Genomic DNA, 24,564 nt, shown 5'->3' on the forward strand with positions numbered 1-24,564 from the left:
GGGCTGGGGCTATGCGGAACTGGTGCAGGAAGCAGCCTGGGTCTTTGCAGTCACAGCATATCTCCAGAGATCTCGGTCCTTCGTCATTGCTTCTGTGAGGCCCAATGCTCTGAGGTCATGCTTGACTACCTCATCCCATGTCTTCCTGGGTCTACCTCTAGCCCAGATTCCTTCAACTGTTTGGGAGTGGCACTTCTTCACACATCTCTCCTCATCCATCCGCAGTACATGACCATACCATCGCAAGCGTCTCTCTTGCACACCACATCTGATGCTTCTTATGTCCAGCATTTCTCTCAGAGTGCTTACACTCTGTCGTGCGTGCACACTGACATTACACATCCAGCGGATCATGTTAGCTTCATTTCTATCAAGTCTACGCATGTCCTCTGCAGTCACGGCCCATGTTTCACTGCCGTGAAGCATGGCAGTTCGCACACATGCATCATACAATCTACCTTTCACTCTGAGCGAGAGACCCTTTGTCACCAGTAGGGGTAGGAGCTTTCTAAACTTTGCCCAGGCTATTCGTATTCTAGTGGTGACACTCTCTGAGCATCCACCTCCACTACTAACTTGGTCACCTAGGTAGCGGAAACTATCAACTACTTCTAGTTTCTCCCCCTTGAGTGTGATGGAATCTGTTTTCTGAGTATCTGTGGTGTTTATTGTCCCTGTGCATCTATCGCACATGAAAGCTATCTTATCAGTTAATTTCCCTTTGATGTTTCTGCACCTTTTATGCGTCCATAGCTTACATTGGGTGCATCTTATGGAGTTTCTACCTACACCTTTCCTACAGATCAAGCAGGGCCACCTGCCCGAGGGTGTGTGTGCTGAGTTCGCCTTTCTGCTTACTATAACTTTGGTCTTTGCTACATTTACTCTAAGGCCCTTTGATTCTAAACCTTGCTTCCACACCCAAAATTTCTTTTCTAGTTCCGGTAGTGATTCTGCTATGAGAGCCAGGTCATCAGCATAGAGGAGCTCCCAGGGGCAACCTGTTTTGAATTCCTCTGTTATTGCCTGGAGGACTATGATGAATAAAAGGGGACTGAGTGCTGAACCTTGGTGGACTCCTACTTCTACCCGGAATTCTTCACTATACTCATTGCTTGTACAGCCCTTATTAGCCATTCGTCAATCTCCAGTTTCCGCATTGACCACCAGATAAGGGATTGGGGGACCCTGTCAAAGGCTTTCTCCAAGTCCACAAAAGCTATGTAGAGGGGTTTATCTTTAGCTAGGTATTTCTCCTGCAGTTGTCGAACCAGGAATATGGCATCAGTGGTGCTTCTACCCGGCACAAAACCAAACTGCATCTCATCTAAGCAAATTCTCTCCCTAATGAGATGGGTTATGACCCTCTCTGTGACCTTCATCACCTGATCCAACAGTTTAATACCCCTGTAGTTATTTCTATCTAGAGTATCACCCTTACCCTTGTAGCAGTTGACTATAGTGCTGCTATGCCAGTCATTGGGTATGACTCCATTATGAACTACCTGGTTTACAATGCGGGTGACTAGGCCATAGCCCACACAACCAGATGTTTTAAGCATCTCAGCAGTGATTCCTGATGGGCCGGGGGCTTTTCCTGGTTTCATACCCTTAATTGCCTTAACTACTAGGGAGCTGTCTATTCGGATAGCTGGACCCTCTACTGGGTCAACATTTGGCAGGCTCTCCTCCCATTCATTCTCCACGTTCAGCAGTCTTTCATAATGGCTTCTCCAAGCCTCTTTCTTTTCACAATCATTAAAAGCAAGTGCCCCATCATCCATGCGGACGCATTTCTCTCCTGTAACATCACTATTTTCTCTCACACACTGTCTAGCAATCCGAAATACCTCAGTTCTTTGGTCCTCATGTCGCTGGACATTGGCAAACTTCTTCTTTTCTGCTATATCTTTGGCTATGTATACCTGCCGCCCGACCTCCCTTTTGGCTACTTGGTACGGTTCCCTGCTACCTCCATCCCTCCAGGCTCTCCAGGCCTGTTTTTTGCACTAATGGCTTTGCCTACTGCACTATTCCACCACCACGTAACTCTAGGTCTGGAAGGGACTTTGCACCATCCACAGACTTGGTCTGTGGCACTCAGCAAGCTGTCCCGTAGGAATTCCCAGCTACCTTCTATGTCCAACGTCTGTAGCTCCTCCTCCCTCTCATCAAATTTTTTGATGAGGATGTCCCTAAATCTCTGACCATGTGAAGGGTTCTTTAGCTTCCAAATCCTTCTTTTCTGGATTGGTCTGTTTCTTGGTATCCTTCTGGTCTCAAGCCTAAAGTCACTAATGACTAGCCTATGCTGAGGGGTACATTCTTCACCCGGGAGGGTCTTTGTATTTAAGAGTGACCCTGCATCCCGCTGTCTGGTGAGGATGAAGTCTATTTGGCTAGCGGAGTCCCCTGACTGATAGGTTATAAGGTGGCAGTCAGACTTCCTGAAGTTAGTGTTGCAGATTAAAAGGTTACATGCATCACAGAACTCCAGTAGTCTAGTTCCCTCATCATTTCTGGTGCCAATACCATGGCCACCGTGTACCCCAGTGAAGATACCCAATTCCTGCCCAACATGCCCATATATATATATATATATATATATATATATATATATATATTTAAAAAAAGGAGATGTCGAACACGAGTGGTGATATATAAAAAAGGAAATGAAGAAAATGCTGACAAATAATTGAAGTAATTTAAGTAATTTAATTAGGTGAAAGTTCTTTTTACCGGTTGCGCATTTGTTATGCTTATCAAAATATAAAAGAGAGATTAGAGTTCCTTTCTTATAGAATTTTTCCTCTTATCTGCTCATCTGATAAGAGGAAAAATTCTATAAGAAAGGAACTCTAATCTCTCTTTTATATTTTGATAAGCATAACAAATGCGCAACCGGTAAAAAGAACTTTCACCTAATTAAATTACTTAAATTACTTCAATTATTTGTCAGCATTTTCTTCATTTCCTTTTTTATATATATATATATATATATATGTATATATATATATTATATATATATATATATATATTTAAAAAAAGGAGATGTCGAACACGAGTGGTGATATATAAAAAAGGAAATGAAGAAAATGCTGACAAATAATTGAAGTAATTTAAGTAATTTAATTAGGTGAAAGTTCTTTTTACCGGTTGCGCATTTGTTATGCTTATCAAAATATAAAAGAGAGATTAGAGTTCCTTTCTTATAGAATTTTTCCTCTTATCTGCTCATCTGATAAGAGGAAAAATTCTATAAGAAAGGAACTCTAATCTCTCTTTTATATTTTGATAAGCATAACAAATGCGCAACCGGTAAAAAGAACTTTCACCTAATTAAATTACTTAAATTACTTCAATTATTTGTCAGCATTTTCTTCATTTCCTTTTTTATATATATATATATATATATATGTATATATATATATATATTAGAAATATTGAATTTCTAAATGTCTCAGAGAGACGTAAGCGATGGTGAAGCGACATAGTGGTCGTATACTGTCAACTCAATATGACAGTCCCGTAAAGGGAATTACACCACCACCATTTAGCCCTAGGAAGCTTCGACGTCTCCTGTCAGCTTTGACACATTTTCTGTGTCCTTATATTTGCAAAGGGGAGGCAATCACCCCCGCAAGCCGGGACAAGGCACGTGAAGACATATGTTTCTGAGTGTATTGCTCATTGTCAGTTCAGGGTAGCCTGCCTCACTCGCTGAGATGACTGCAACCTCTCTGCAAATATATCATATTATCAGTAAAATTTATTTACTGATCACCGAAATTAGAAATATTGAATTTCTAAGGGCAAAACGGCGGTGGTGTAATTCCCTTATTGGACTGTCACATTGAGTTGACAGTATACGACCACTATATATATATATATATGTATATATTATAACCAGCGAGGCAGTTGCAATGGAATACATTGACATTAGCGAAGAAGATGTCCTACTAGCCATAGATGAAGCGGACACAAACTCAACTGCTGGTCCTGATGATTTCCCAGCCATCCTCGTGTAAGCATGCCCTGGCAAAACCCCTCAAGATTCTCTTCCAGAGCTGTCTTACAAATGGCAAACTGCCAAGCAAGCTAAAGGAGGGAATAATATGCCCAATACATAAAGGGGGAAGTAGAGCAGATGCCAAAAACTATAGGCCTATCTGACTTCACACATCAGCAAAGTCATGGAACGGATAGTCAGAAAGAAACTAATCGCATTCCTTGAGGAAAATAACTTGCTGAGTGATACCCAGCAAGGTTTTCGACCAGGTAGGAGTTACCTGACCCAGCTCTTACAACATTATGACTGGGCGTTGAGGCAGTTACTCAACAAATCAAATGTGGACGTAATCTACCTTGATTTTGCAAAAGCTTTTGACAAGGTAGATCATGGTATGATATGCCACAAACTACGTGACCTCGGCATAGCTGGAAAACTTGGAGTGTGGTTACATGACTTCCTGAAAGATAGGAGTCAGTCAGTAGTGGTTAATGGAGCCACCTCTATGAACACACAAATAGTGAGCGGTGTTCCATAGGTCACTGTCTTGGGACCACTGCTTTTTATAGTGGCCGTCTCAGATATGCCCTCAAATGCCTGGATAGCCACTCTGGCAAGCTATGTAGACGATACGAAAGTCTCGCAGAAAATACAGAACCCCAGCGATGTTGCACATCTGCAGCAGGAGTTGGACTCAATCTACAGATGGGCTGAGGATAATAATATGCAGTTTAATGCTGAAAAATTTCAGGCCCTGTGCTACCAGCATCAAAAACTGAATATTAAACTTACAGGATACCCCGGTCAACAGGGAATTTCAATCCCAGAGCCTAAGTCTGTGAGGGACCTGGGTATCGATATGAGTGAGGATACCTCTTTCCAAGTGCACATTACCATGATGGCTACAAAGTGCAGACGACTGGCTGGGTGGATCCTAAAAACATTCAGAACCAGAGATAAGGAAACCATGATGGTCCTCTGGCGGACATTCGTCCTCAGATGCCTGGATTACTGCTCACAGCTATGGTCACCCACCAGTGTAAAATTAACAGCGGACCTTGAAGCAATCCAGAGAAGATTCACAAAGAAGATCGTCTCTTTGCAACAGCTCAGTTACTGGGAAAGGTTGAAACAGCTAAGACTCTATTCCCTGGAGAGAAGACGGGAGAGGTATGCAGTAATATACACCTGGAAGATCCCGGAAGGAATCGTGCCAAATTTTGGCATTGTAAGCTACACCAATGCTAGAAAGGGACGACACTGCATAGTGCCAAAGATCCCAGCAATGCCATCACGCTTCAGGACCAGCTTCTGCAACAGCCTGGGTTTCAAGGGCCCACAGCTTTTTAATATTCTCCCAAAGAGTCTGAGGAACTTGCACAAAGTAGATGTAGGGGTTTTTAAATCAAACCTGGAACTCTTCCTGTCAAGAGTCCCAGATGAACCTACCTCACGGCAAGAGGTGCAAATGAGGGTAGCTATATCAAACTCCATTCTTCACCAAGTGCCACATATTAGAGGAGGCTCTTAGTAATAAAAGTGTAGTACAAATGGCGGTGCATCAGCATGGCCGCAGCTCTGAGCTGAAACAAATGTATATATATATATATATATAAAATATTATTAGAGACAAAACCACTATTTTGCAAAACAAACAAGGAAAGACTTAATCAATACATAAAATTTTAATAAATAGTCAAAAAAACCGCCACTACAATTGTTTCTTGTCTTGATCGACAATCTTCAGGTGGACTTCCAATCTAAAATATCAATATTTTAAAATATAAAAATAATAATTTTAAAATAATTAAAGTATGAATGAAAAAATATAAATATATAATCCATATATAACCTATATATAATCCATATATAATCAATATATAAACAATATATAAACTAATATAAACTAAAATAAACCTATCAACAATTAAATATAAAATATAAAATATAAAATATAAAATATAAAATATAAAACAAGACAAAAAAATAATAATAATATAATAATAAACTATATATACACCCATACACATATACCTAATTATATATAACCATATCTAACTACATACACTAAATCACACACCTATATATATATCCCTATACATACACATAAAAACGTCTAGGCAACTATAAATAAATAAAATAGCTAAATACTTCAACACAATACTTATTCATACTCCCACACACACACACACATACAACCCACATTCACGCTCTAGAAAACGGACATCACTTAAAATTATGAACGGAGAAATGGAATAAATGGAATTAAAAATTATATTCACTTGGTAAAACGAACACTACTTAAAAATTATGAATGAAACAATGCAATAAAACAACAGACATCGCAAATAGACACAAATTACTACGAATTCCGTAACAAACCTACCATGATAAACCAAAACTCATAAAAACATATAATGATAAAATCTCCCTTTACTAAACTCTATAACATACCTATATAGCAATCCCCCTAACCTAAACATTCACACACAAATACACACACGTAAACCACACACCCACGACATATACAAATACCCACACCACTTACACATACCTATACATACATATAAACCTCAACATATACTCCAAAAACCCACTCAACCCCACACAGACAATAAACACAAAAATTATGAATGGATTCTTTTATAAAACTACCATGATAAGCTAAAACTCACAAAACATAAATGATAAAACCTCCCTTTACTAAACACTATAACATACTTATATAGCAATCCCTTTAACCTATACATTCACACACAAATACACACACGTAAACCACACACCCATAACAAATACAAACACCCACCCCACTCACACACACCCACAAGTACATATAAGCCTCAACATATACACCAAACAAAATTACTTTACCAAGGAACTTAACATATGTATAAAAAGTATAACCGCTCTGGAAACGAACATCTTTTAAAATAATGAATGGAGAAATGGAATAAATGGAATTAAAAATAATATTCACGTGGCAAAACGAACACCACTCAAAAATTATGAATGAAACAATGTAATAAAACAACCAACATCGAAAATAGACAAATTACCACGAATTCCCTAAAAAAACCATGATAAACCAAAACTCTTAAAAACATATAACGATAAAATCTCCCTTTGCTAAACTCTATAACAAACCTATATAGCAATCCCCCTAACCTAAACATTCACACACAAATACACACACGTAAACCACAGACCCACGACTTATACACATACCTATACTAACTTATAAACCTCAATATACACCACTCCCTCCCCACACAGACAAATTAACACATACATCCCAAAACCTAAATAACAAACCCATATACACATTCACACACAAACACACACACACGCAAAACACACACACACACAACAGATACATATACTCCCTCACATATACGCATATACATACTCACTAAACTCGATATATACAACAATATTTACACACCCACACTCATACAGATAAATAAATTATACAACTAAAAACTCACACACAATCTCATATACATAAACACTCCTATGAAAAACAACATTAAATACATCGTAATTAACCAGAATATCAAAAATAACAATATGACATAAGGAGAAATAAAATACATACTTACAAGTCAGTTTCAAATTATGAAGTGAAATTAAATTCTTAGCCGTTAAAAAAATCAAACCAAAATTACGTTACCATAGAAATATAACTTATGTAAAAAAAGAATACGCACCATGGAAAGTAAACGTCATTTAAAATTATGAATGGAGAAATAGAATAAATGGAACTAAAAACTATATCCACGTGGCAAACCAACACTACTTAAAAAAAAAAAAAAAAAAAAAATTATTATGAATGGATTCTTTAAAAAACTACCATGATAAATTATTATATACATTTATGAGCTTTAGCTCATCTTAGCAGCTCTAACAAACAACTTGCAGTAACCCAAATCTATTCTCGATGCCTGCCTTACTACTACACTATTCCATTCACAATTCCAAGCAACGCTAGTCCACCACCCGGTTACAATTCCCAACTCCACCCGTTCATTCACAATTTCAATGACGTTCGCCTCCACAGCGCTACATATAAGCCTCAACATATACACCGGAGATTCACTTTCACATCCGTGCGGATGGGTGAGAGTATACATTGAGTGTAGTGATGGGGCTCCCATTACTATACACATTTGTACCTGTGTGGTAGTCTCCATGTGTATATTCACGCACGGGTATAAATGCAGGGGGTACACGCGCACGTCATGTGCGTGTACCCCCTCACATGTACATATGCATGCTATTTGGGCTCGATATGTGCAACAATGTAATCGCGCCCGCATACATGCATATGGGCGAGTTGCACAATCAAAATATGCACACGTGTGTGTGTGCGTTCCCTGGTTGTGCAATTCACCCATCTGGGTGTGAGTGGGTGTAAGCGTATTGCTGTGGATGTCGAGCTTGATACGTATGTATATGAGTGTGTATTGGGGGGTTGTACGTATTTATTGTGTGCATGTGCTTCACGCACGTGCGTCCATGTATGGATGAATATATTGGGATTGCTATGTGGGTGTAAATTGGGTATGGAGGGGGGAGTTTTGTCATTGTATGGGTGTGGGTTTCATTTGTGAAGGTGGTTAGTTGGTGATTTTTGGTATGTTCTGTATATTTGGGTTAGTTATGTATTATTCTAGTGTGTATAATTGTATACATATGATTGGTGTGAGTGGGATTACGCCCATTTTTGGGGATGTATGTGTTTATTTGTCCGTATGGGGCGGGAGTGGCCGTTTGGTGTATATGTTGAGGCTCACATGCAATTCCAGGTACGCGCGAATGAAGTGGGCACTTATATTTGTTATGGGTGTGTTTACTTTATTATAACAGACAATACCCAAATAAAATCTGTCAATTCCCTAATATTTATATATATACATATATATATATATATATATATATATATATGAAAGAAGGTTTGAAAATGCAGTTTTAAAGATGTTTATTCACTTGACTGGTTTCACATTTTTAGAAAAAGATTGTCAAAAGTAAAATGTAAAGCTTTGTATAAGCTTTGTTGTGCTAAGTCATCATCATCATCATCATCGTTTAACGTCCGCTTTCCATGCTAGCATGGGTTGGACGATATGACTGAGGACTGGCAAACCAGATGATTGCACCAGGCTCCAATCTTGATCTGGCAGAGTTTCTACAACTGGATGCTCTTCCTAACACCAACCACTCCAAGAATGTAGTGGGTGCTTTTATGTACCACCAGCACGAGGGCCAGTCAGGTGGTACTGGCAACAGCCACGCTCAAATGGTGTTTTTTATGTGCCACCTGCACAGGAACCACTCCAGCGGTACTGGCAACGACCTTGCTCAAATGTTTTTTCAAATGCTACTGGCACAAGTACCAGTAAGACGACTTCACAGAAGCCAGTTAGCTGCTCTGGCAACAATCATGCTCGGATGGTGCTCTTAGCGCTCCACTAGCACAGATGCCAGCCATCGAATTTGATTTCGATTTCAATTTCACTTTCCTCAACAGGTCTTTCCAAGCAGAGTTTAGTGTCCAATGAAGGAAAGGTACACATAAGTGGGCTGGTTACACCACTGGCATAGGCCACAGGTTATGGTCTCACTTGGCTTGCCTGGTCTTCTCACGCACAGCATATTTCCAAAGGTCTTGGTCACTAGTCATTGCCTCGGTGAGGCCCAATGTTCGAAGGTCGTGCTTCACCACCTCATCCCAGGTCTTCCTGGGTCTACCTCTTGCACAGGTTCCCTCAACCGCTAGGGTGTGACACTTTTTCCCAAGGCTATCCTCAACCATTCTTGCCACATGACCATACCAGCGCAGTCATCTCCCTTGCACAACACATCTGATGCTTCTTAGGTCCAACTTTTCTCTCAAGGTACTTACACTCTGTCGAGTATGCACACTGACATTACACATCCATCGGAGCATACTGGCTTCATTCCTTGTGAGCTTACACATGGCCTCAGCAGTCATGGCCTATGTTTCACTACCATGTAGCATGGTTGTTTGTACACACGCATCATACAGTCTGCCTTTTACTCTGAGCGAGAGGCCCTTTGTCACCAGCAGAGGTAAGAGCTCTCTGAACTTTGCCCAGGCTATTCTTATTCTAGCAGCTACACTTTCAGCGCACCCTCCCCCGCTACTGACTTGGTTACCTAGATAATGGAAGCTATCAACTACGTCTAGTTTTTCTGCCTGGAATGTGATGGAAGTTGTTCTCAGCACATTTTCAGTGTTTATCCCTCCCGAGCAGCTGCCACATACAAAATCTTTCTTCCCAGTTAGCCTTCCTTTGATATTGCTGCACCTCTTATGTGTTCATAACTTACACTTGGTACATCTTATAAAGTTTCTACCCACGCCTCTACTACAGATCGAGCAGAGCCATCTACCTGAAGGGATTTGTGGTTTGCCTGCCTTCCTACTTATTAGGACTTTGGTTTTAGCTAGGCTGATTCTAAGGCCCTTCGACTCTAATCCTTGTCTCCACACTCGAAACTTTGCCTCTAGTTCTGATAGTGACTCAGCAATTAGAGCAAGGTCATCAGCTTAGAGGAGCTCCCAGGGGCATCCTGTCTTGAATTCTTCCGTTATTGCCTGGAGGGCTATGATAAATAGGAGGGGGATGAGGACTGAACCTTGGTGGTCACCAACCTCTACCCGGAATTCTTCACTGGACTCGTTGCCAACCCTCACTTTACTTACAGCATCCCTGTACATGGCTCGCACAGCTCTCACTAACCATTCATCTATCCCTAGTTTCCTCATTGACCACCAGATAAGGGATCGGGGGACCCTGTCAAAGGCTTTCTCCATGTCAATGAAAGCCAGGTACAGAGACTTATCTTTGGCTAGGTATTTCAGTTGATACCATCTCTGGCAAGGGTTTTGAAATAAAACCAAGAAGAAGTTCCAGACACCCAGCTGAGTACTTGACAGACACTGACTTTGCTGACGACATCGCTCTTATCAGTGATTCTCTCTCCAATGCCCAGTCTCTTTTACAATCTCTTGAACAAGCCTCAAATTGTGTAGGTCTTTACCTCAATGAGACCAAAACTGAATACATAAACAAGTGCCTGTCTAACAGTGATTGCATCATCCATACTCTCAACAATGCGCCCTTAAATATGGTTTCTGATTATAAATATCTTGGGTCATACATATCATCATCTGGAAAAGACTTTCTAACTAGAAAGGGTATGGCCTGGTCAGCCTGTAATGACATGCATAAGATCTGGTCATCAAATCTAAGTAGAGACTTCAAACTTGAAATATTCAAAGCCACAGTCGAACCAATCCTACTATATGGCTCAGAAACCTGGACGTTATCAAAGAATCTTGAGAGGCGGTTGGATGGAACCTACACTCGCCTCCTTATGAGAGCTCAAAATCTCTCGTGGAAGCGCCATCCAACTAAAATGCAAATATATGGGAAATTACCACCTGTGTCATTTCTTCTGAAAGGTAGGAGAGTCCAGTTTGCTGGACATTGTTGTAGAACTGAAAAAGAAGTAATTTCTGCTCTTCTCCTCTGGAAGCCATCTACTCGCAACACCAGAGGGCGCACACTCTCCTACCCTGATGTAATCTCCAGGGATACAGGCATCCAGCAACAGGACCTCCATAATGCTATGATGGACCGTGAAGTCTGGCGCAACATGGTAAATTCCATTGTCTCGACCACGGTCGAACAATGATGATGATGATGATGAGGTATTTCTCCTGCAGCTGTCTTACCAGGAATATAGCATCAGTGGTGCTTTTGCCTGGCACGAACCCAAACTGCATTTCATCCAAGCTGACTCTCTCCCTAATCAGTTGGGCTATGACCCTCTCCGTAACCTTCATTACCTGATCCAACAGCTTGATACCTCTGTAATTATTCGTATCGAATGCATCTCCTTTACCTTTGTAGCAGTTGACTAGTATGCTGCTACACCAGTCATTGGGTATGACTCCTTCGTGTATCACCTGGTTAACTATACGGGTGACTAGGTTATAGCCGACACTGCCAGATATTTTGAGCATCTCTGCAGTGATTCCTGATGGGCCTGGGGCTTTCCCTGTCTTCATGCTTCTAATTGCTTTAACTACTAAGGAACTGTCAACTCGGATAGCTGGTCCCTCTGTTGGGTCAACATTTGGCAGACTCTCTTTATCCCATTCATTTTCCTTATTCAGCAACCTTTCATAGTGGCGTCTCCAAACCTCTCTCTTTGCATCCTCATTCAGCGCAAGTGAACCATCATCCATGCGAACACATTTCTCACCTACCACATCACGATTCTCTCTCACACACTGTCTTGCAACACGAAATACCTCAAGTCTTTGGTCCTCACGGCGCAGAACATTGGCAAATTTTTTCTTATCTGCTTCCCCTCTGGCTAAATAAACCTGCCTCCTAGCTTCCCTCCTGGCAGTCTGATACACTTCCCTGCTAATGTATATATATATATAATATATATATATATATATATATATGTATATATGTATGTATGTATGTATGTATGTATGTATGTATGTATACATACATACATACATACATACATACATACATACATACATACATACATACATAATATATATATATATATTATATATATATATATCATCAGCATCATATCATCATCATCATCATTTAACATCCGTTTTCCATGCTGGCATGGGTTGGATGATTTGACTAAGGACTGGCGAATCAGATGGCTGCACCATGCTGCAATCTTGACCTGGCAAAGTTTCCTAATGCCAACCACTAGTGGGTGCTTTTACGTGTCACCGTCACAAGGGCCAGTCAGGTGGTACACACTTAACATCTATATACCTATATATAGTTTATAAATTAATGGTAAGAGTAACAACAAGAAGGGAGAGTGAAGACAAAAATAATTTACTCGTTTAACATTCAATGAAACATTAAGAAATTAGAAATCTGTTTGATGTTTGAAACTGAATCTTTTGTTTGGTAAGTTTAATAGGAGGAAAAGTGTAGCGGAATGAAGAGAAAATCAGAAATAACAGGGAAATGTGCAATGGCCTGAATAAGTTCCGACTGAAAATAATAGAGGCATGAAGTGCTCTACATTTCAAGAGGGTGTACTTGAGAAAATCAAGGCATTGTTACAGTAGAAATGTATACAGAATAATAATGACACACTTGCTGTCACTGATCCTGATAAGAAAGGGGCACAAACGGGCTATTATGAGAGCGAGGAGTGGGGGTGAAGAATGCATGAAGGGGGGGGGGTGAAGAATGCATGAAGGGGGGGGTGGACGAGGATTGTCACTGGAATAGAAAACTGGGTGTGACAGGAAAGTGTCAAATCTTATGACAGGCACTCTACTACTATTGTAAGGTGGGACAAGGTCAAAAGAGATTAAATATAGATTGTCAGACCAGGTTATGAGGATTAGAGAAAGGGTTATTGCAAAACTGATTAGGGACAAGATTTGATGAGATGCAGTTTGGTTTTTTTATTGCAGAAAGAGGCAAATTTTTGCAAATCTTCTACATTCAAGGCCAATGTCTCACTACCATAGAGCCTCACAGTCTGGACACAAGGATCAGAAGCCCTTTGTTGCAATCAGAGCTAATAGTTCCTTGAACTTTTCCAACTTGTTCTTGCCCTAGTTGCTATACTTTCACAACACCCAACTCAGGAATAAAAGCCATCAACAACAACCAGACAATTCCCAAAAGTAGTTGAGGGATATTTGAGAGGATCTATGTGTTTTTATAACGTTTGCGCTTCCTGTGTTTATGAAGTCTTCATTAATCTTGTAATTCCACTTTGAAACTTCCATGATCATAGTTTACACTTGGTAAACTCTGTGGAATTTCTACTTTCCTTTTTTGCATACTGAGCACAACCATTGCCCTGATGGCAGCTGAATCTGTCTTCTTTCTTATTTCTTTTGAAGTTTTTCAGTTCCAAGTTTTGCTGCTATGTCTGGAATTTCTGTAAACCTACTACAGATTCAGTATGAAGGTGCTATCATGGACAAGCAGTCTTAAACTCCTCTGTTAAAGCCTGAATACTGTAATAAACAGGTGGGAGTTAAGAACTGAGCCCTGGTCACCCTCTGCAAATGTTCAAGGGCCCACACAAACCATTCACCTAATCCTAGTTTCCTTAGCAACTACCAGATTATAGTGTGGAACCTGGTCAAAGATCTTCTTCAAGTCAATAAATGCTAGAAAGCAGTAACTTTTTCCCAGTTGAAGTTCTGTGGTTGTCTCAGTAGAAACAGGACATTGATAGTATCTCTTGTTGGTGCATAACCAATTTTTTTCAATCTATATTTTGGTCAATTCTCTTCTTAATCAGCAGCTTCCTTGATTTCTTCAATCCAGTTGATGCCACTGTAATCTTCCTTGCCCTTGTAACAGTTGATGATGATGATGGTGGTGATGCTACTATACTAATCATTGGATATGACATCTTCCAGACTGACAGGAACTCAACCCTACCTTGTCAGATATTTTAAACAACTCACTGGCAATACCTGACAATCCAGTTAACTTCATATCCCCAATTTCTCCATTTGTCAAGTTGCTGTCAACTCAATGGTTGATCCTTCTGTTGTATCTACTAGGGGGTAGCCCCCACCCCTGCCTCTCTCTCTCTCTCTCTCTCTTGTTTTGTCTTTCTTTTTTGTTTCTCCTCTTCTTTACCAGAACCAAAGTCTTTCCTCTTCTCCTTACTTAATATCGATTTCTGTTACCCCTTTACTTCCTTACAGCAAATTTTTAGGGCTCAAACTACAGAACTGTTCCACCACCACCACCACATCACTGAATGTTTATGTGTGTGTGCATGTATGTATGTGTGAGTGTGTGAGTGTGTGTATGCTTTAAAAATTGAAAAATTAAAATACCAGTTTTATTGCCACTTTTAGCTATTTTAATGATTCCTTGATATTAAATCATTTGAAATTAAATATTTTAATATTTTACCTCCATAATTAACTGGCTTGGAACATTTTGCATGTTCGTCTTTGGTGAACAGTTAACTTTTCAAAGTTAGTGTAAGACTCCTGAAATACACAGATTTATGGGAAAATATTAAACTCTTGGTGACAATAAAATGTGTCCAGCAAATGAAACTTTAGCAATTAATATGAATGTGATTGTATGAGTTGCAGTGTGATTGTGTCCTTTGTTAAATGAAGCCAGGATCGATATTAATAAACAAATTGAAAGACCTTAAAAAAAGGGGAGTTAAAACAATTGCTTTCTAATGATTGTCATAACTAAATACAATAGGAAATACTTCAACAAAATTATGTAAAAGAATATTTTATTGATGAAGATGCAAGTGTAAGGACAGGACAATTTCTGAATAGAAAATAGAAAAGTTAGAAGATAACATAGAGCAATCCATAAATAGAAGCAAATGCAGAAATGTCAAATACTTTCTTCTTGTTTGAATATCTTCAATGTTAAGACTAGAAACATTGAATTTTGAAGGGACACACACACACACACACACACAGGATGTTTATGCTTGCAAAATACAAGACAGAGTTCATATGGAAATTTCCCACATCATAAAATGGTTTTGTTTCATTCTGCTTCAATCAGTTATTGAACTCATTCTTTTACAAGTTTTTTTTTTTTCATTATATCAGGAAAATGGGTTTGGAAGGGCTTATTCTGATGTTTTTATTCATGGGGCTTAGATGTTTTTTGTATTTTTCATTAGTAAATAGTTTTCGCCATTTTCATTGATAATTTATTCTATTGTTTACACTAAGGCGCAGGAGTGGCTGTGTGGTAAGTAGCTTGCTAACCAACCACATGGTTCCAGGTTCAGTCCCACTGCGTGGCATCTTGGGCAAGTGTCTTCTGCTATAGCCCCGGGCCTTGTGAGTGGATTTGGTAGACGGAAACTGAAAGAAGCCTGTCGTATATATGTATATATATATGTGTGTGTATGTGTGTGTGTTTGTGTGTCTGTGTTTGTCCCCCTAGCATTGCTTGACAACCGATGCTGGTGTGTTTACGTCCCCGTCACTTAGCGGTTCGGCAAAAGAGACCGATAGAATAAGTACTGGGCTTACAAAGAATAAGTCCTGGGGTCGATTTGCTCGACTAAAGGCGGTGCTCCAGCATGGCCGCAGTCAAATGACTGAAACAAATAAAAGAGTAAAAGAGTAAAAAGAGTAAGTCTTCAGGCGTTTAATTTTTATAAACACTAAGACCTATATATTTTTTTACGTTTAAAATTCAGTTATATTATTTTCATCGACAAGCTAAGTAACGGTTTTTGCTTATAAATATTATTTGGCTTTTGAATTATATTGGGTTTGATTATTATTGTTATTATTATTGTTGTTGAAATATTATCATTTTTATATATATTGATAGTTATAAGTTATGATAGTTATCAATTGTGATATCTATTTATTTAGAATGCTTTATTATTATTTTTATAAAGGGATTTAACGTATTACATATAATTTAATTTGAGAATTAGGTTTGTTAGACAATACATTATTTAATAATTAGGTGGTATATTTATCAAGTAGTATTACATTTAAGTAAATTAGTTTTTATATTAATTGATATTTTGGTCAACTATATTATTAAGTGATATATTAAATCTATAGATACTACATATATATTAATTATATAGTTAGTTTATATAATAGGTGTGTCTATATTTGAACCATTTCTTATTTTTGATTCCAGTATTTATGGCTTGTACTAGCATTGTGTATATTAATTAATATTAAGGTTTTTAGTATTAATTGCTTAATGGGTATTAGACTTTATTTGGATGTTTATTAAAATATATTAATTAATAATTTGATTTAATGTATAGAGTTTAAAGTGTAGTATTTAGTTTTCACTTAATGTATATTTTGTATCTTATATATATATATATATATCTGAGAGAAGTTTTCTTAAAGTAGTGGAAATGGCTAGAAACTTTTGGGCTGCTATTTCTAGAAAGTTCAGTATGTGGCAAAGTAATTTATTTTACTAAGCCCTAATTATATAATGTAATATTTTGAATTCGCCTTAAATGGTCCTTTTACATACTGAACACTACTTGGTGAAATTGATTAATAACTAATTAATTTTACCCTCAATTGTTGATACTATAGATAGATAGATAGATAGATAGATAGATAGATAGATAGATAGATATAGATATCTATTTTAAAGAATATATTTATCTCTTTAAAAGATTATTTACGTATATTTATTAATTAATTATTTTATTATTGTAGTTATCTTTAACCTGATGAGTGGCCATATTTATATTGGAGTGATATTACAACTACTACTAATATTTTTACTATAATCATTTCTTAAATATAGCCACAAAGCACGTGTCGTTATTCTACCAAATATATACGTTTTATTTATTATTTTGCACATTACTTAATCATCGTTATATTTTTTATCTTATATTTAATCTTTCTATTATAAGTCATTTTCTAGATGATGTAATTTAATTTTTTATTTTGAATTGATAAAAGATGTTTTTTCTCTAATTTATATATATATATTATGTTTTGTGAAATTTGATTTAGTATTTCTAAATTGAATTTTTCCCTGCAAGTCTGGAATAATATTCCCTAATATTATTATTATTATTATTATATATATATCATCATCATCATCGTTTAATGTCCGTTTTCCATGCTAGCATGGGTTGGATGGTTCGACTGGGATCTGAGAAGCCAGAAGGCTGCACCAGGCTCCAGTCTGATCTGGCAGTGCTTCTACAGCTGGATGCCCTTCCTAACGCCAACCACTCCGTGAATGTAGTGGGTGCTTTTTACATGCCACCAGCATAGGTGCCAGGCGAGGCTGGCAATGGCCATGATTGGATTGGTGCTTTTTACGTGCCACCAGCACGGAAGCCAGTCAAGGTGGCGCTGGCATCGGCCACGTTCGGAAGGCTTTTTACATGCCAATGGCACAGGCATCACAGCTACAATTTCCATTGATTTTTGATGTTGATATACTTGACTCAATAGGTCTCCTCAAGCACAGGGTTGATACGGTGTCTCTTTACTTGCCACCTGCACAGGAGTCAGTCCAGCGGTCCTGGAAACTGCCAGGTGCCAGTCAAAGGATTGGTTCAATTTCAATTCAGATTTCACTTGGCCCAACAGGTCTTCGCAGGTAGAGTTTAGTGTCCAATGAAGGGAGGTTGGCATGGGTGCCAATTGTCAGATGAAGTACGATTTCGAATTCAATTTCGACTTCACTTGCCTCAACAGGTCTTCGTGTGTCGAAGGAAGGAAAGGCATGCATAAGTGGGCTGGCTACATCTCTGGCAAAGGACATGGGATGGGCTCACTTGCCCTGCCGGGTCTTCTTATGCACAGCATATTTCCAAAGGTCTCAGTCACTAGTCATTGCCTCGGTGAGGCCTATATATATATATATACATATACATATCGGCCTATGCCCCTCAGCCAGGGTTACCTGATGGACAGAAAGACCGTTTCTATGACACCCTACTGCAGACCACCTCATTGACGAACAACAGGGACCTTTTCTTTGTGGCTGGTGACTTCAATGGGCATGTTGGACGATATGCTGAGGGCTTCTATGGCGTTCATGGAGGCTATGGTTATGGTTCTCGCAATGAGGAGGGAACCAGGCTGCTGGAGTTCTGTGATGCGAATAGTCTTATGGTTTGCAACACTAACTTCAGGAAACCAACAAGCCACCTGGTCACCTACCGTTCGGGCCAGCATACTAGCCAAATCGACTACATCCTTGCCAGAAAAAGGGAAAGATGGCTGCTTATGAATGCCAAAACCTTCCCAGGCGAAGAATGTACCCCACAACATAGAATGGTAGTCAGTGACTTTAGGATCAGGACTAAGAGGACGACTAGAAGACGACCAACATGGAGAAGAAGGGTCTGGAAGCTTAAACATCCTGCTAATGGACAGAGATTTAGAGACATGTTACTTGAAGCCTTCGACGAAATAGAAGGGGGCATAGCTACACATGGGGTAGAAGATAACTGGGCGCTCCTAAGGGACAACCTGCTGAAAGCCACTGACCAGATCTGTGGCTGGTGCAAAGTCCCCACAAGACCCAAAATAACGTAGTGGTGGAACAATACTGTTGACAGGGCTATTAGACAAAAGAAACAGGCTTGGAAGGACTGGAAGAACGGTGGTAGCAGGGAAGTGTATCAGACTGCAAGAAGGGAAGCTAGGAGGCAGGTTTATTTAGCCAGAGGGGAAGCAGATAGGAAAAAATTTGCCAATGTCCTGCGCCGTGAGGATGAAAGACTTGAGGTATTTCGTATAGCAAGACAGTGTGTGAGAGAGAATCGTGACGTGGTAGGAGAAAAATGTGTTCACACAGATGATGGCTCACTTGCGCTAAATGAGGATGCAAAGAGAGAGGTTTGGAGAAGCCACTATGAAAGGTTGCTGAATGAGGAAAATGAATGGGATAAAGAGAGTCTGCCGAATGTTGACCCAACAGAGGGACCAGCAATCCGAGTTGACAGTTCCTTAGTAGATAAGGCAATTAAAAGCATGAAAACAGGGAAAGCCCCAGGCCCATCAGGAATTACTGCAGAGATGCTCAAAATATCTGGTAGTGTCGGCTATAGCCTAGTCACCCGTATAGTTAACCAGGTGATACACGAAGGAGTCATTCCCAATGACTGGTGTAGCAGCATAATAGTCAGCTGCTACAAAGGTAAAGGTGACGCCCTAGATACAAATAGCTACAGGGGTATCAAGCTGCTGGATCAGGTAATGAAGGTTACGGAGAGGGTTATAGCCCAACTAATTAGAGAGAGAGTTAGCCTAGATCAGATGCAGTTTGGGTTCGTGCCAGGGAAAAGTACTACTGATGCTATTTTCATGGTAAGACAGCTGCAAGAGAAATACCTAGCCAAAGACAAGCCCCTATACCTGGCTTTTGTTGATATGGAGAAAGCCTTCGACAGGGTCCCCCGATCCCTCATCTGGTGGTCAATGAGGAAACTAGGGATAGATGAATAGTTAGTGAAAGCTGTACAAGCCATGTACAGAGACGCTGCTAGTAAGGTGAGGGTTGGCACCGAGTACAGTGAAGAATTCAGAGTAGAGGTTGGGGTCCACCAAGGTTCAGTCCTCAGTCCCCTCCTATTTATCATAGTCCTCCAGGCAATAACGAAGGAATTCAAGACAGGATGCCCCTGGGAGCTCCTCTATGCTGATGACCTTGCTCTAATTGCTGAGTCTCTATCAGAACTAGAGGAGAAGTTTCAGGTATGGAAACAAGGTTTAGAATCGAAGGGCCTTAGAATCAACCTAGCCAAAACCAAAGTCCTAATAAGTAGGAAGGTAGACCAATCACAAACGCCTTCAGGTAGATGGCCCTACTCGATCTGTAGAAAAGGTGTAGGTAGAAACTCTATAAGATGCACCAAGTGTAAGCTATGGACACATAAGAGGTGCAGCAATGTCAAAGGAAGGCTAACTAGGAAGATGGTTTTTGTATGTGGCAGATGCTCAGGAACAATTAACACTGAAGATGCTCTGAGACCAACTTCCGTCACTTTCCAGGGAGAAAAGCTAGAAGTAGTTGATAGTTTCCGTTACCTAGGTGACCAAGTCAGTAGCGGGGGCGGGTGCGCTGAGAGTATAACCGCTAGAGTAAGAATAGCCTGGGCAAAGTTTAGAGAGCTATTACCTCTGTTGGTGACAAAAGGCCTCTCGCTCAAAGTAAAAGGCAGACTGTATGATGCATGTGTACGTACAGCCATGCTACATGGTAGTGAAACTTGGGCTGTGACTGCTGAGGATTTGCGTAAGCTCGCAAGAAATGAAGCTAGTATGCTCCGATGGATGTGTAACGTCAGTGTTCATAATCGACAGAGTGTAAGTACCTTGAGAGAAAAGTTGAACCTAAGAAGTATCAGTTGTTGTGTGCAAGAGAGACGTATGCGCTGGTATGGTCATGTGATGAGAATGGCTGAAGATAGTTGTGTGCGAAAGTGCCACACCCTGGCAGTTGAGGGGACCTGTGGAAGAGGTAGACCCAGGAAAACCTGGGTCGAGGCGGTGAAGCACGACCTTCGAACTTTAGGTCTCACCAAGGAAATGACCAGTGACCGAGACCTTTGGAGGTATGCTGTGCGTGAGAAAACCCGGCAAGACCAGTGAGAACAGTCAAAATCAAGATCAAACCAAATTGAGGTCGATCAACATCAGGGCCCCCGTGCAGGTGACACGTAAAAGTACCATCCGTTCGTAGCCGTTTGCCAGCCCTGTCTGGCCCCCGTGTCGGTGGCACGTAAAAGCACCATCCGTTCGTGTTCGTTGCCAGCCTGGCCTGGCCCCCGTGCCGGTGACACGTAAAAGTACCATCCGTTTGTGGCCGTTTGCCAGCTCTGTCTGGCCCCCGTGCCGGTGACACGTAAAAGCACCATCCGTTCGTGGCCGTTTGCCAGCTCTGTCTGGCCCCCGTGCCGGTGACACGTAAAAGCACCATCCGTTCGTGGCCGTTTGCCAGCCCTGTCTGGCCCCCATGTCGGTGACATGTAAAAGCACCATCCGTTCGCGTCCGTTGCCAGCCTCGCCTGGCCCCCGTGCCGGTGACACATAAAAGCACCATCCGTTCGTGGCCGTTTGCCAGCCCTGTCTGGCCCCCATGTCGGTGGCATGTAAAAGCACCATCCGTTCGTGCCCGTTGCCAGCCTCGCCTGGCCCCCGTGCCGGTGACACGTAAAAGCACCATCCGTTTCGTGGCCGTTTGCCAGCTCTGTCTGGCCCCCATGTTGGTGGCACGTAAAAGCACCATCCGTTCGTGTCCGTTGCCAGCCTCGCCTGGCCCCGTGCCGGTGACACATAAAAGCACCATCCGTTCGTGGCCGTTTGCCAGCCCTGTCTGGCACCTGTGCAGGTGGCACGTAAAAAGCACCCACTACACTTACGGAGTGGTTGGCGTTAGGAAGGGCATCCAGCCGTAGAAACACTGCCAGATCTGACTGGGCCTGATGAAGCCTTCCAGCTTCACAGACCCCAGTTGAACCGTCCAACCCATGCTAGCATGGAGAACGGACGCTAAATGATGATGATGATGATGATGATGATGATGATGATGATACATACATATATATATTATATATATATATATATATATATATATGTGTGTATATATATATATACATATACATACATATATATATATATATATATATATATATATATATATATCAACAATTGAGGGTAAAATTAATTAATTAATCAATTTCACCAAGTGTTCAGTATGTAAAAGGACCATTTAAGGCGAATTCAAAATATTACATTATATAATTAGGGCTTAGTAAAATAAATTACTTTGCCACATACTGAACTTAGTAGAAATAGCAGCCTAATCTTGAAACGTTGACGTACTCAAACGATCTATGTACTTGTGATATTTTTCTGTATTTACCCCCAAACCTTCGTGAGCTGTCTGGAGTAAACATTATCTGAGAGAAATTTTCTTTAAGTAGTAGAAATGCTAAGAAAATTTTTTTTGGCTGCTATTTCTACTAAGTTCAGTATGTGGCAAAGTAATTTATTTTACTAAGCCCTAATTATATAATGTAATATTTTGAATTCGCCTTAAATGGTCCTTTTACATACTGAACACTTGGTGAAATTGATTAATTAATTAATTTTACCCTCAATTGTTGATATTATAATTCATTTCTCTCGGTCATACTGCCTCGGTTCCTGCTGGCATGGAAAGGAAGGTGCAGGCTGCCGCTTTGCACATCGGGGACCCTGCCACAGAGACACGAGGCAGATGGACAAACCATCAACACAAAGAAAAGGGATGGACCACGCACCACCTGCCCCAAAACGGAGGTACGCAGAGGTTGTGCGCGCCACAAACAGCCAACATGATGTCGAAAGAGCAGCTGCTGAGCAACAATCTTTTTTGTGCATGGCACAAAAGATTGTACAGCAGCTGACCTGGCTTCATCAAACCCAAGCCCGCAGGTGGGACTACCCACTATATACCAGACCACCACAGCAAACAGACACAGGATGGACACCGCCGGCAACAACGTACACCTCACCTCGATACTCCTACATCAGAGGACTGCAAACACTCAGTAACAGGACAAAGATCCCGTTCCTGAGAGACTTTGTTGCATGCAATCAAGCCTTATGCATAGCACTTACAGAAACGCCCCTGAAACCGGACATAGCAGATGCGGAGTTACACATACCACAGTATGCTGTACTACGGACCGACAGGAAAGAAAGGAGTCATGGAGGTGTTGCTATGTACATCCGTGAGGACCTCACACCCCAGGTCCTCTTGTCATACTCAAACTCGGTGTGTGACACACTAATTGTACATATTAGGCAACTTGATGTAGTTGTGTGTGCTACATATCGCCCTCCAGATGCCCCAAGCCATGTGGGCAAGTTTGAAGACTGCCTTATAAAAATAGAAGAAATTCTAACCACATTAGAGCAACACATAGGTGTGCTTCTTATGGGAGACTTCAATCTGCCCAATGTCAGATGGCCCGAGGGCCTTTCTCTCCCAGGAATGACAAGATGTGAACGAGGACAGGCGAGGTCCCTCCTGAACCTCATCAACACCCTGTACATGGAGCAGGTAATACTCCAACCAACCAGGGCAGGTAACACACTGGATCTCTGCTTCACAAATGACATGGATCTCATCCATAATGTGAAAGTGACACCGACACTACTCTCGGATCACAACATGATAGAGCTGACCATGTACGGGCCAAAAGAGAGCACGGACATGCAGCCTACAAGAAACCCTCAAAATCTTTCCAGCTTGAACTACCATAAGGCAAACTGGAAACAAATTGAGAAAGAGATCCTCAAACAAAACTGGCCTAAATGTCTCTCCTCGCCAGACATCGACGTGAAACTTCAACAATTCATGTCTGTAATGCAAGCCATATGCTACAAATGTGTCCCAGAGAGAAAGGCCACTGTACACAAGAACAAAATCCCCAGAGAGAGGAAAATTTTAATGAGACGGCGTACGAAATTTTCAAATCGCCTAAACAAACAGATTGAAAGCAGTGAAAAGTCCCGCCTAAAAATAAAACTGTTGGAAATCGAAAAATGTCTGCAACTCTCCCATGAAAAAGAAAGAGCAGACAAAGAAGCCTGGGCTATAGAAAACATAAAATCTAACCCCAGAGCTTTCTACAGGTATGCCAAAGAAACAGCTACAGTGCACTGTAGAATAGGGCCACTCCTCGAAAAGGATGGCACACTTACAGGAAAACCAATGAGGGTAAGTGAAATACTGAATGAGCAATTCAAGAGTGTTTTCACTCCACCCCTTGGGCATCTCCAAATCACCAATCCAACTGACTTTTTTACCACTGCAGATATAAAATCAGAGGCGGCGACGATAGATTACATTGATATAAAGGAGACGATGTAACCAAGGCTATAGATGAAATGAAAACAGACTCAGCTACTGGCCCCGATGGATTCCCGGCAATCCTCCTAAAAGCATGTAAGAGAGTCCTAGCAAGACCACTGCAGTTCCTCTTTCAGA

General features: G+C 40.7%; 1 protein-coding gene across 3 annotated transcripts in view; it reads right to left on the minus strand.

The window, feature by feature from the left end:
* Nucleotides 1-24,564, minus strand: part of LOC115213136 (glutamate-rich protein 2-like) — a 47,251-nt gene that overhangs the window by 4,422 nt on the left and 18,265 nt on the right. The window contains exon 2 of one of the 3 annotated variants that reach the window (XM_036503537.1): nucleotides 14,989-15,074. The exons of 1 other annotated variant lie outside the window; for it this stretch is intronic. In XM_036503537.1, coding sequence (XP_036359430.1) covers nucleotides 14,989-15,021 — 33 coding nt within the window. In that variant the 5' untranslated portion in view covers nucleotides 15,022-15,074. The remainder of the gene's footprint in view (nucleotides 1-14,988; nucleotides 15,075-24,564) is intronic. One more of the 3 variants, XM_029782068.2, reaches the window with a different exon arrangement.

Source organism: Octopus sinensis, linkage group LG6 (assembly GCF_006345805.1).
Source record: "Octopus sinensis linkage group LG6, ASM634580v1, whole genome shotgun sequence".
In the NCBI taxonomy this organism is placed as follows: domain Eukaryota; kingdom Metazoa; phylum Mollusca; class Cephalopoda; order Octopoda; family Octopodidae; genus Octopus; species Octopus sinensis.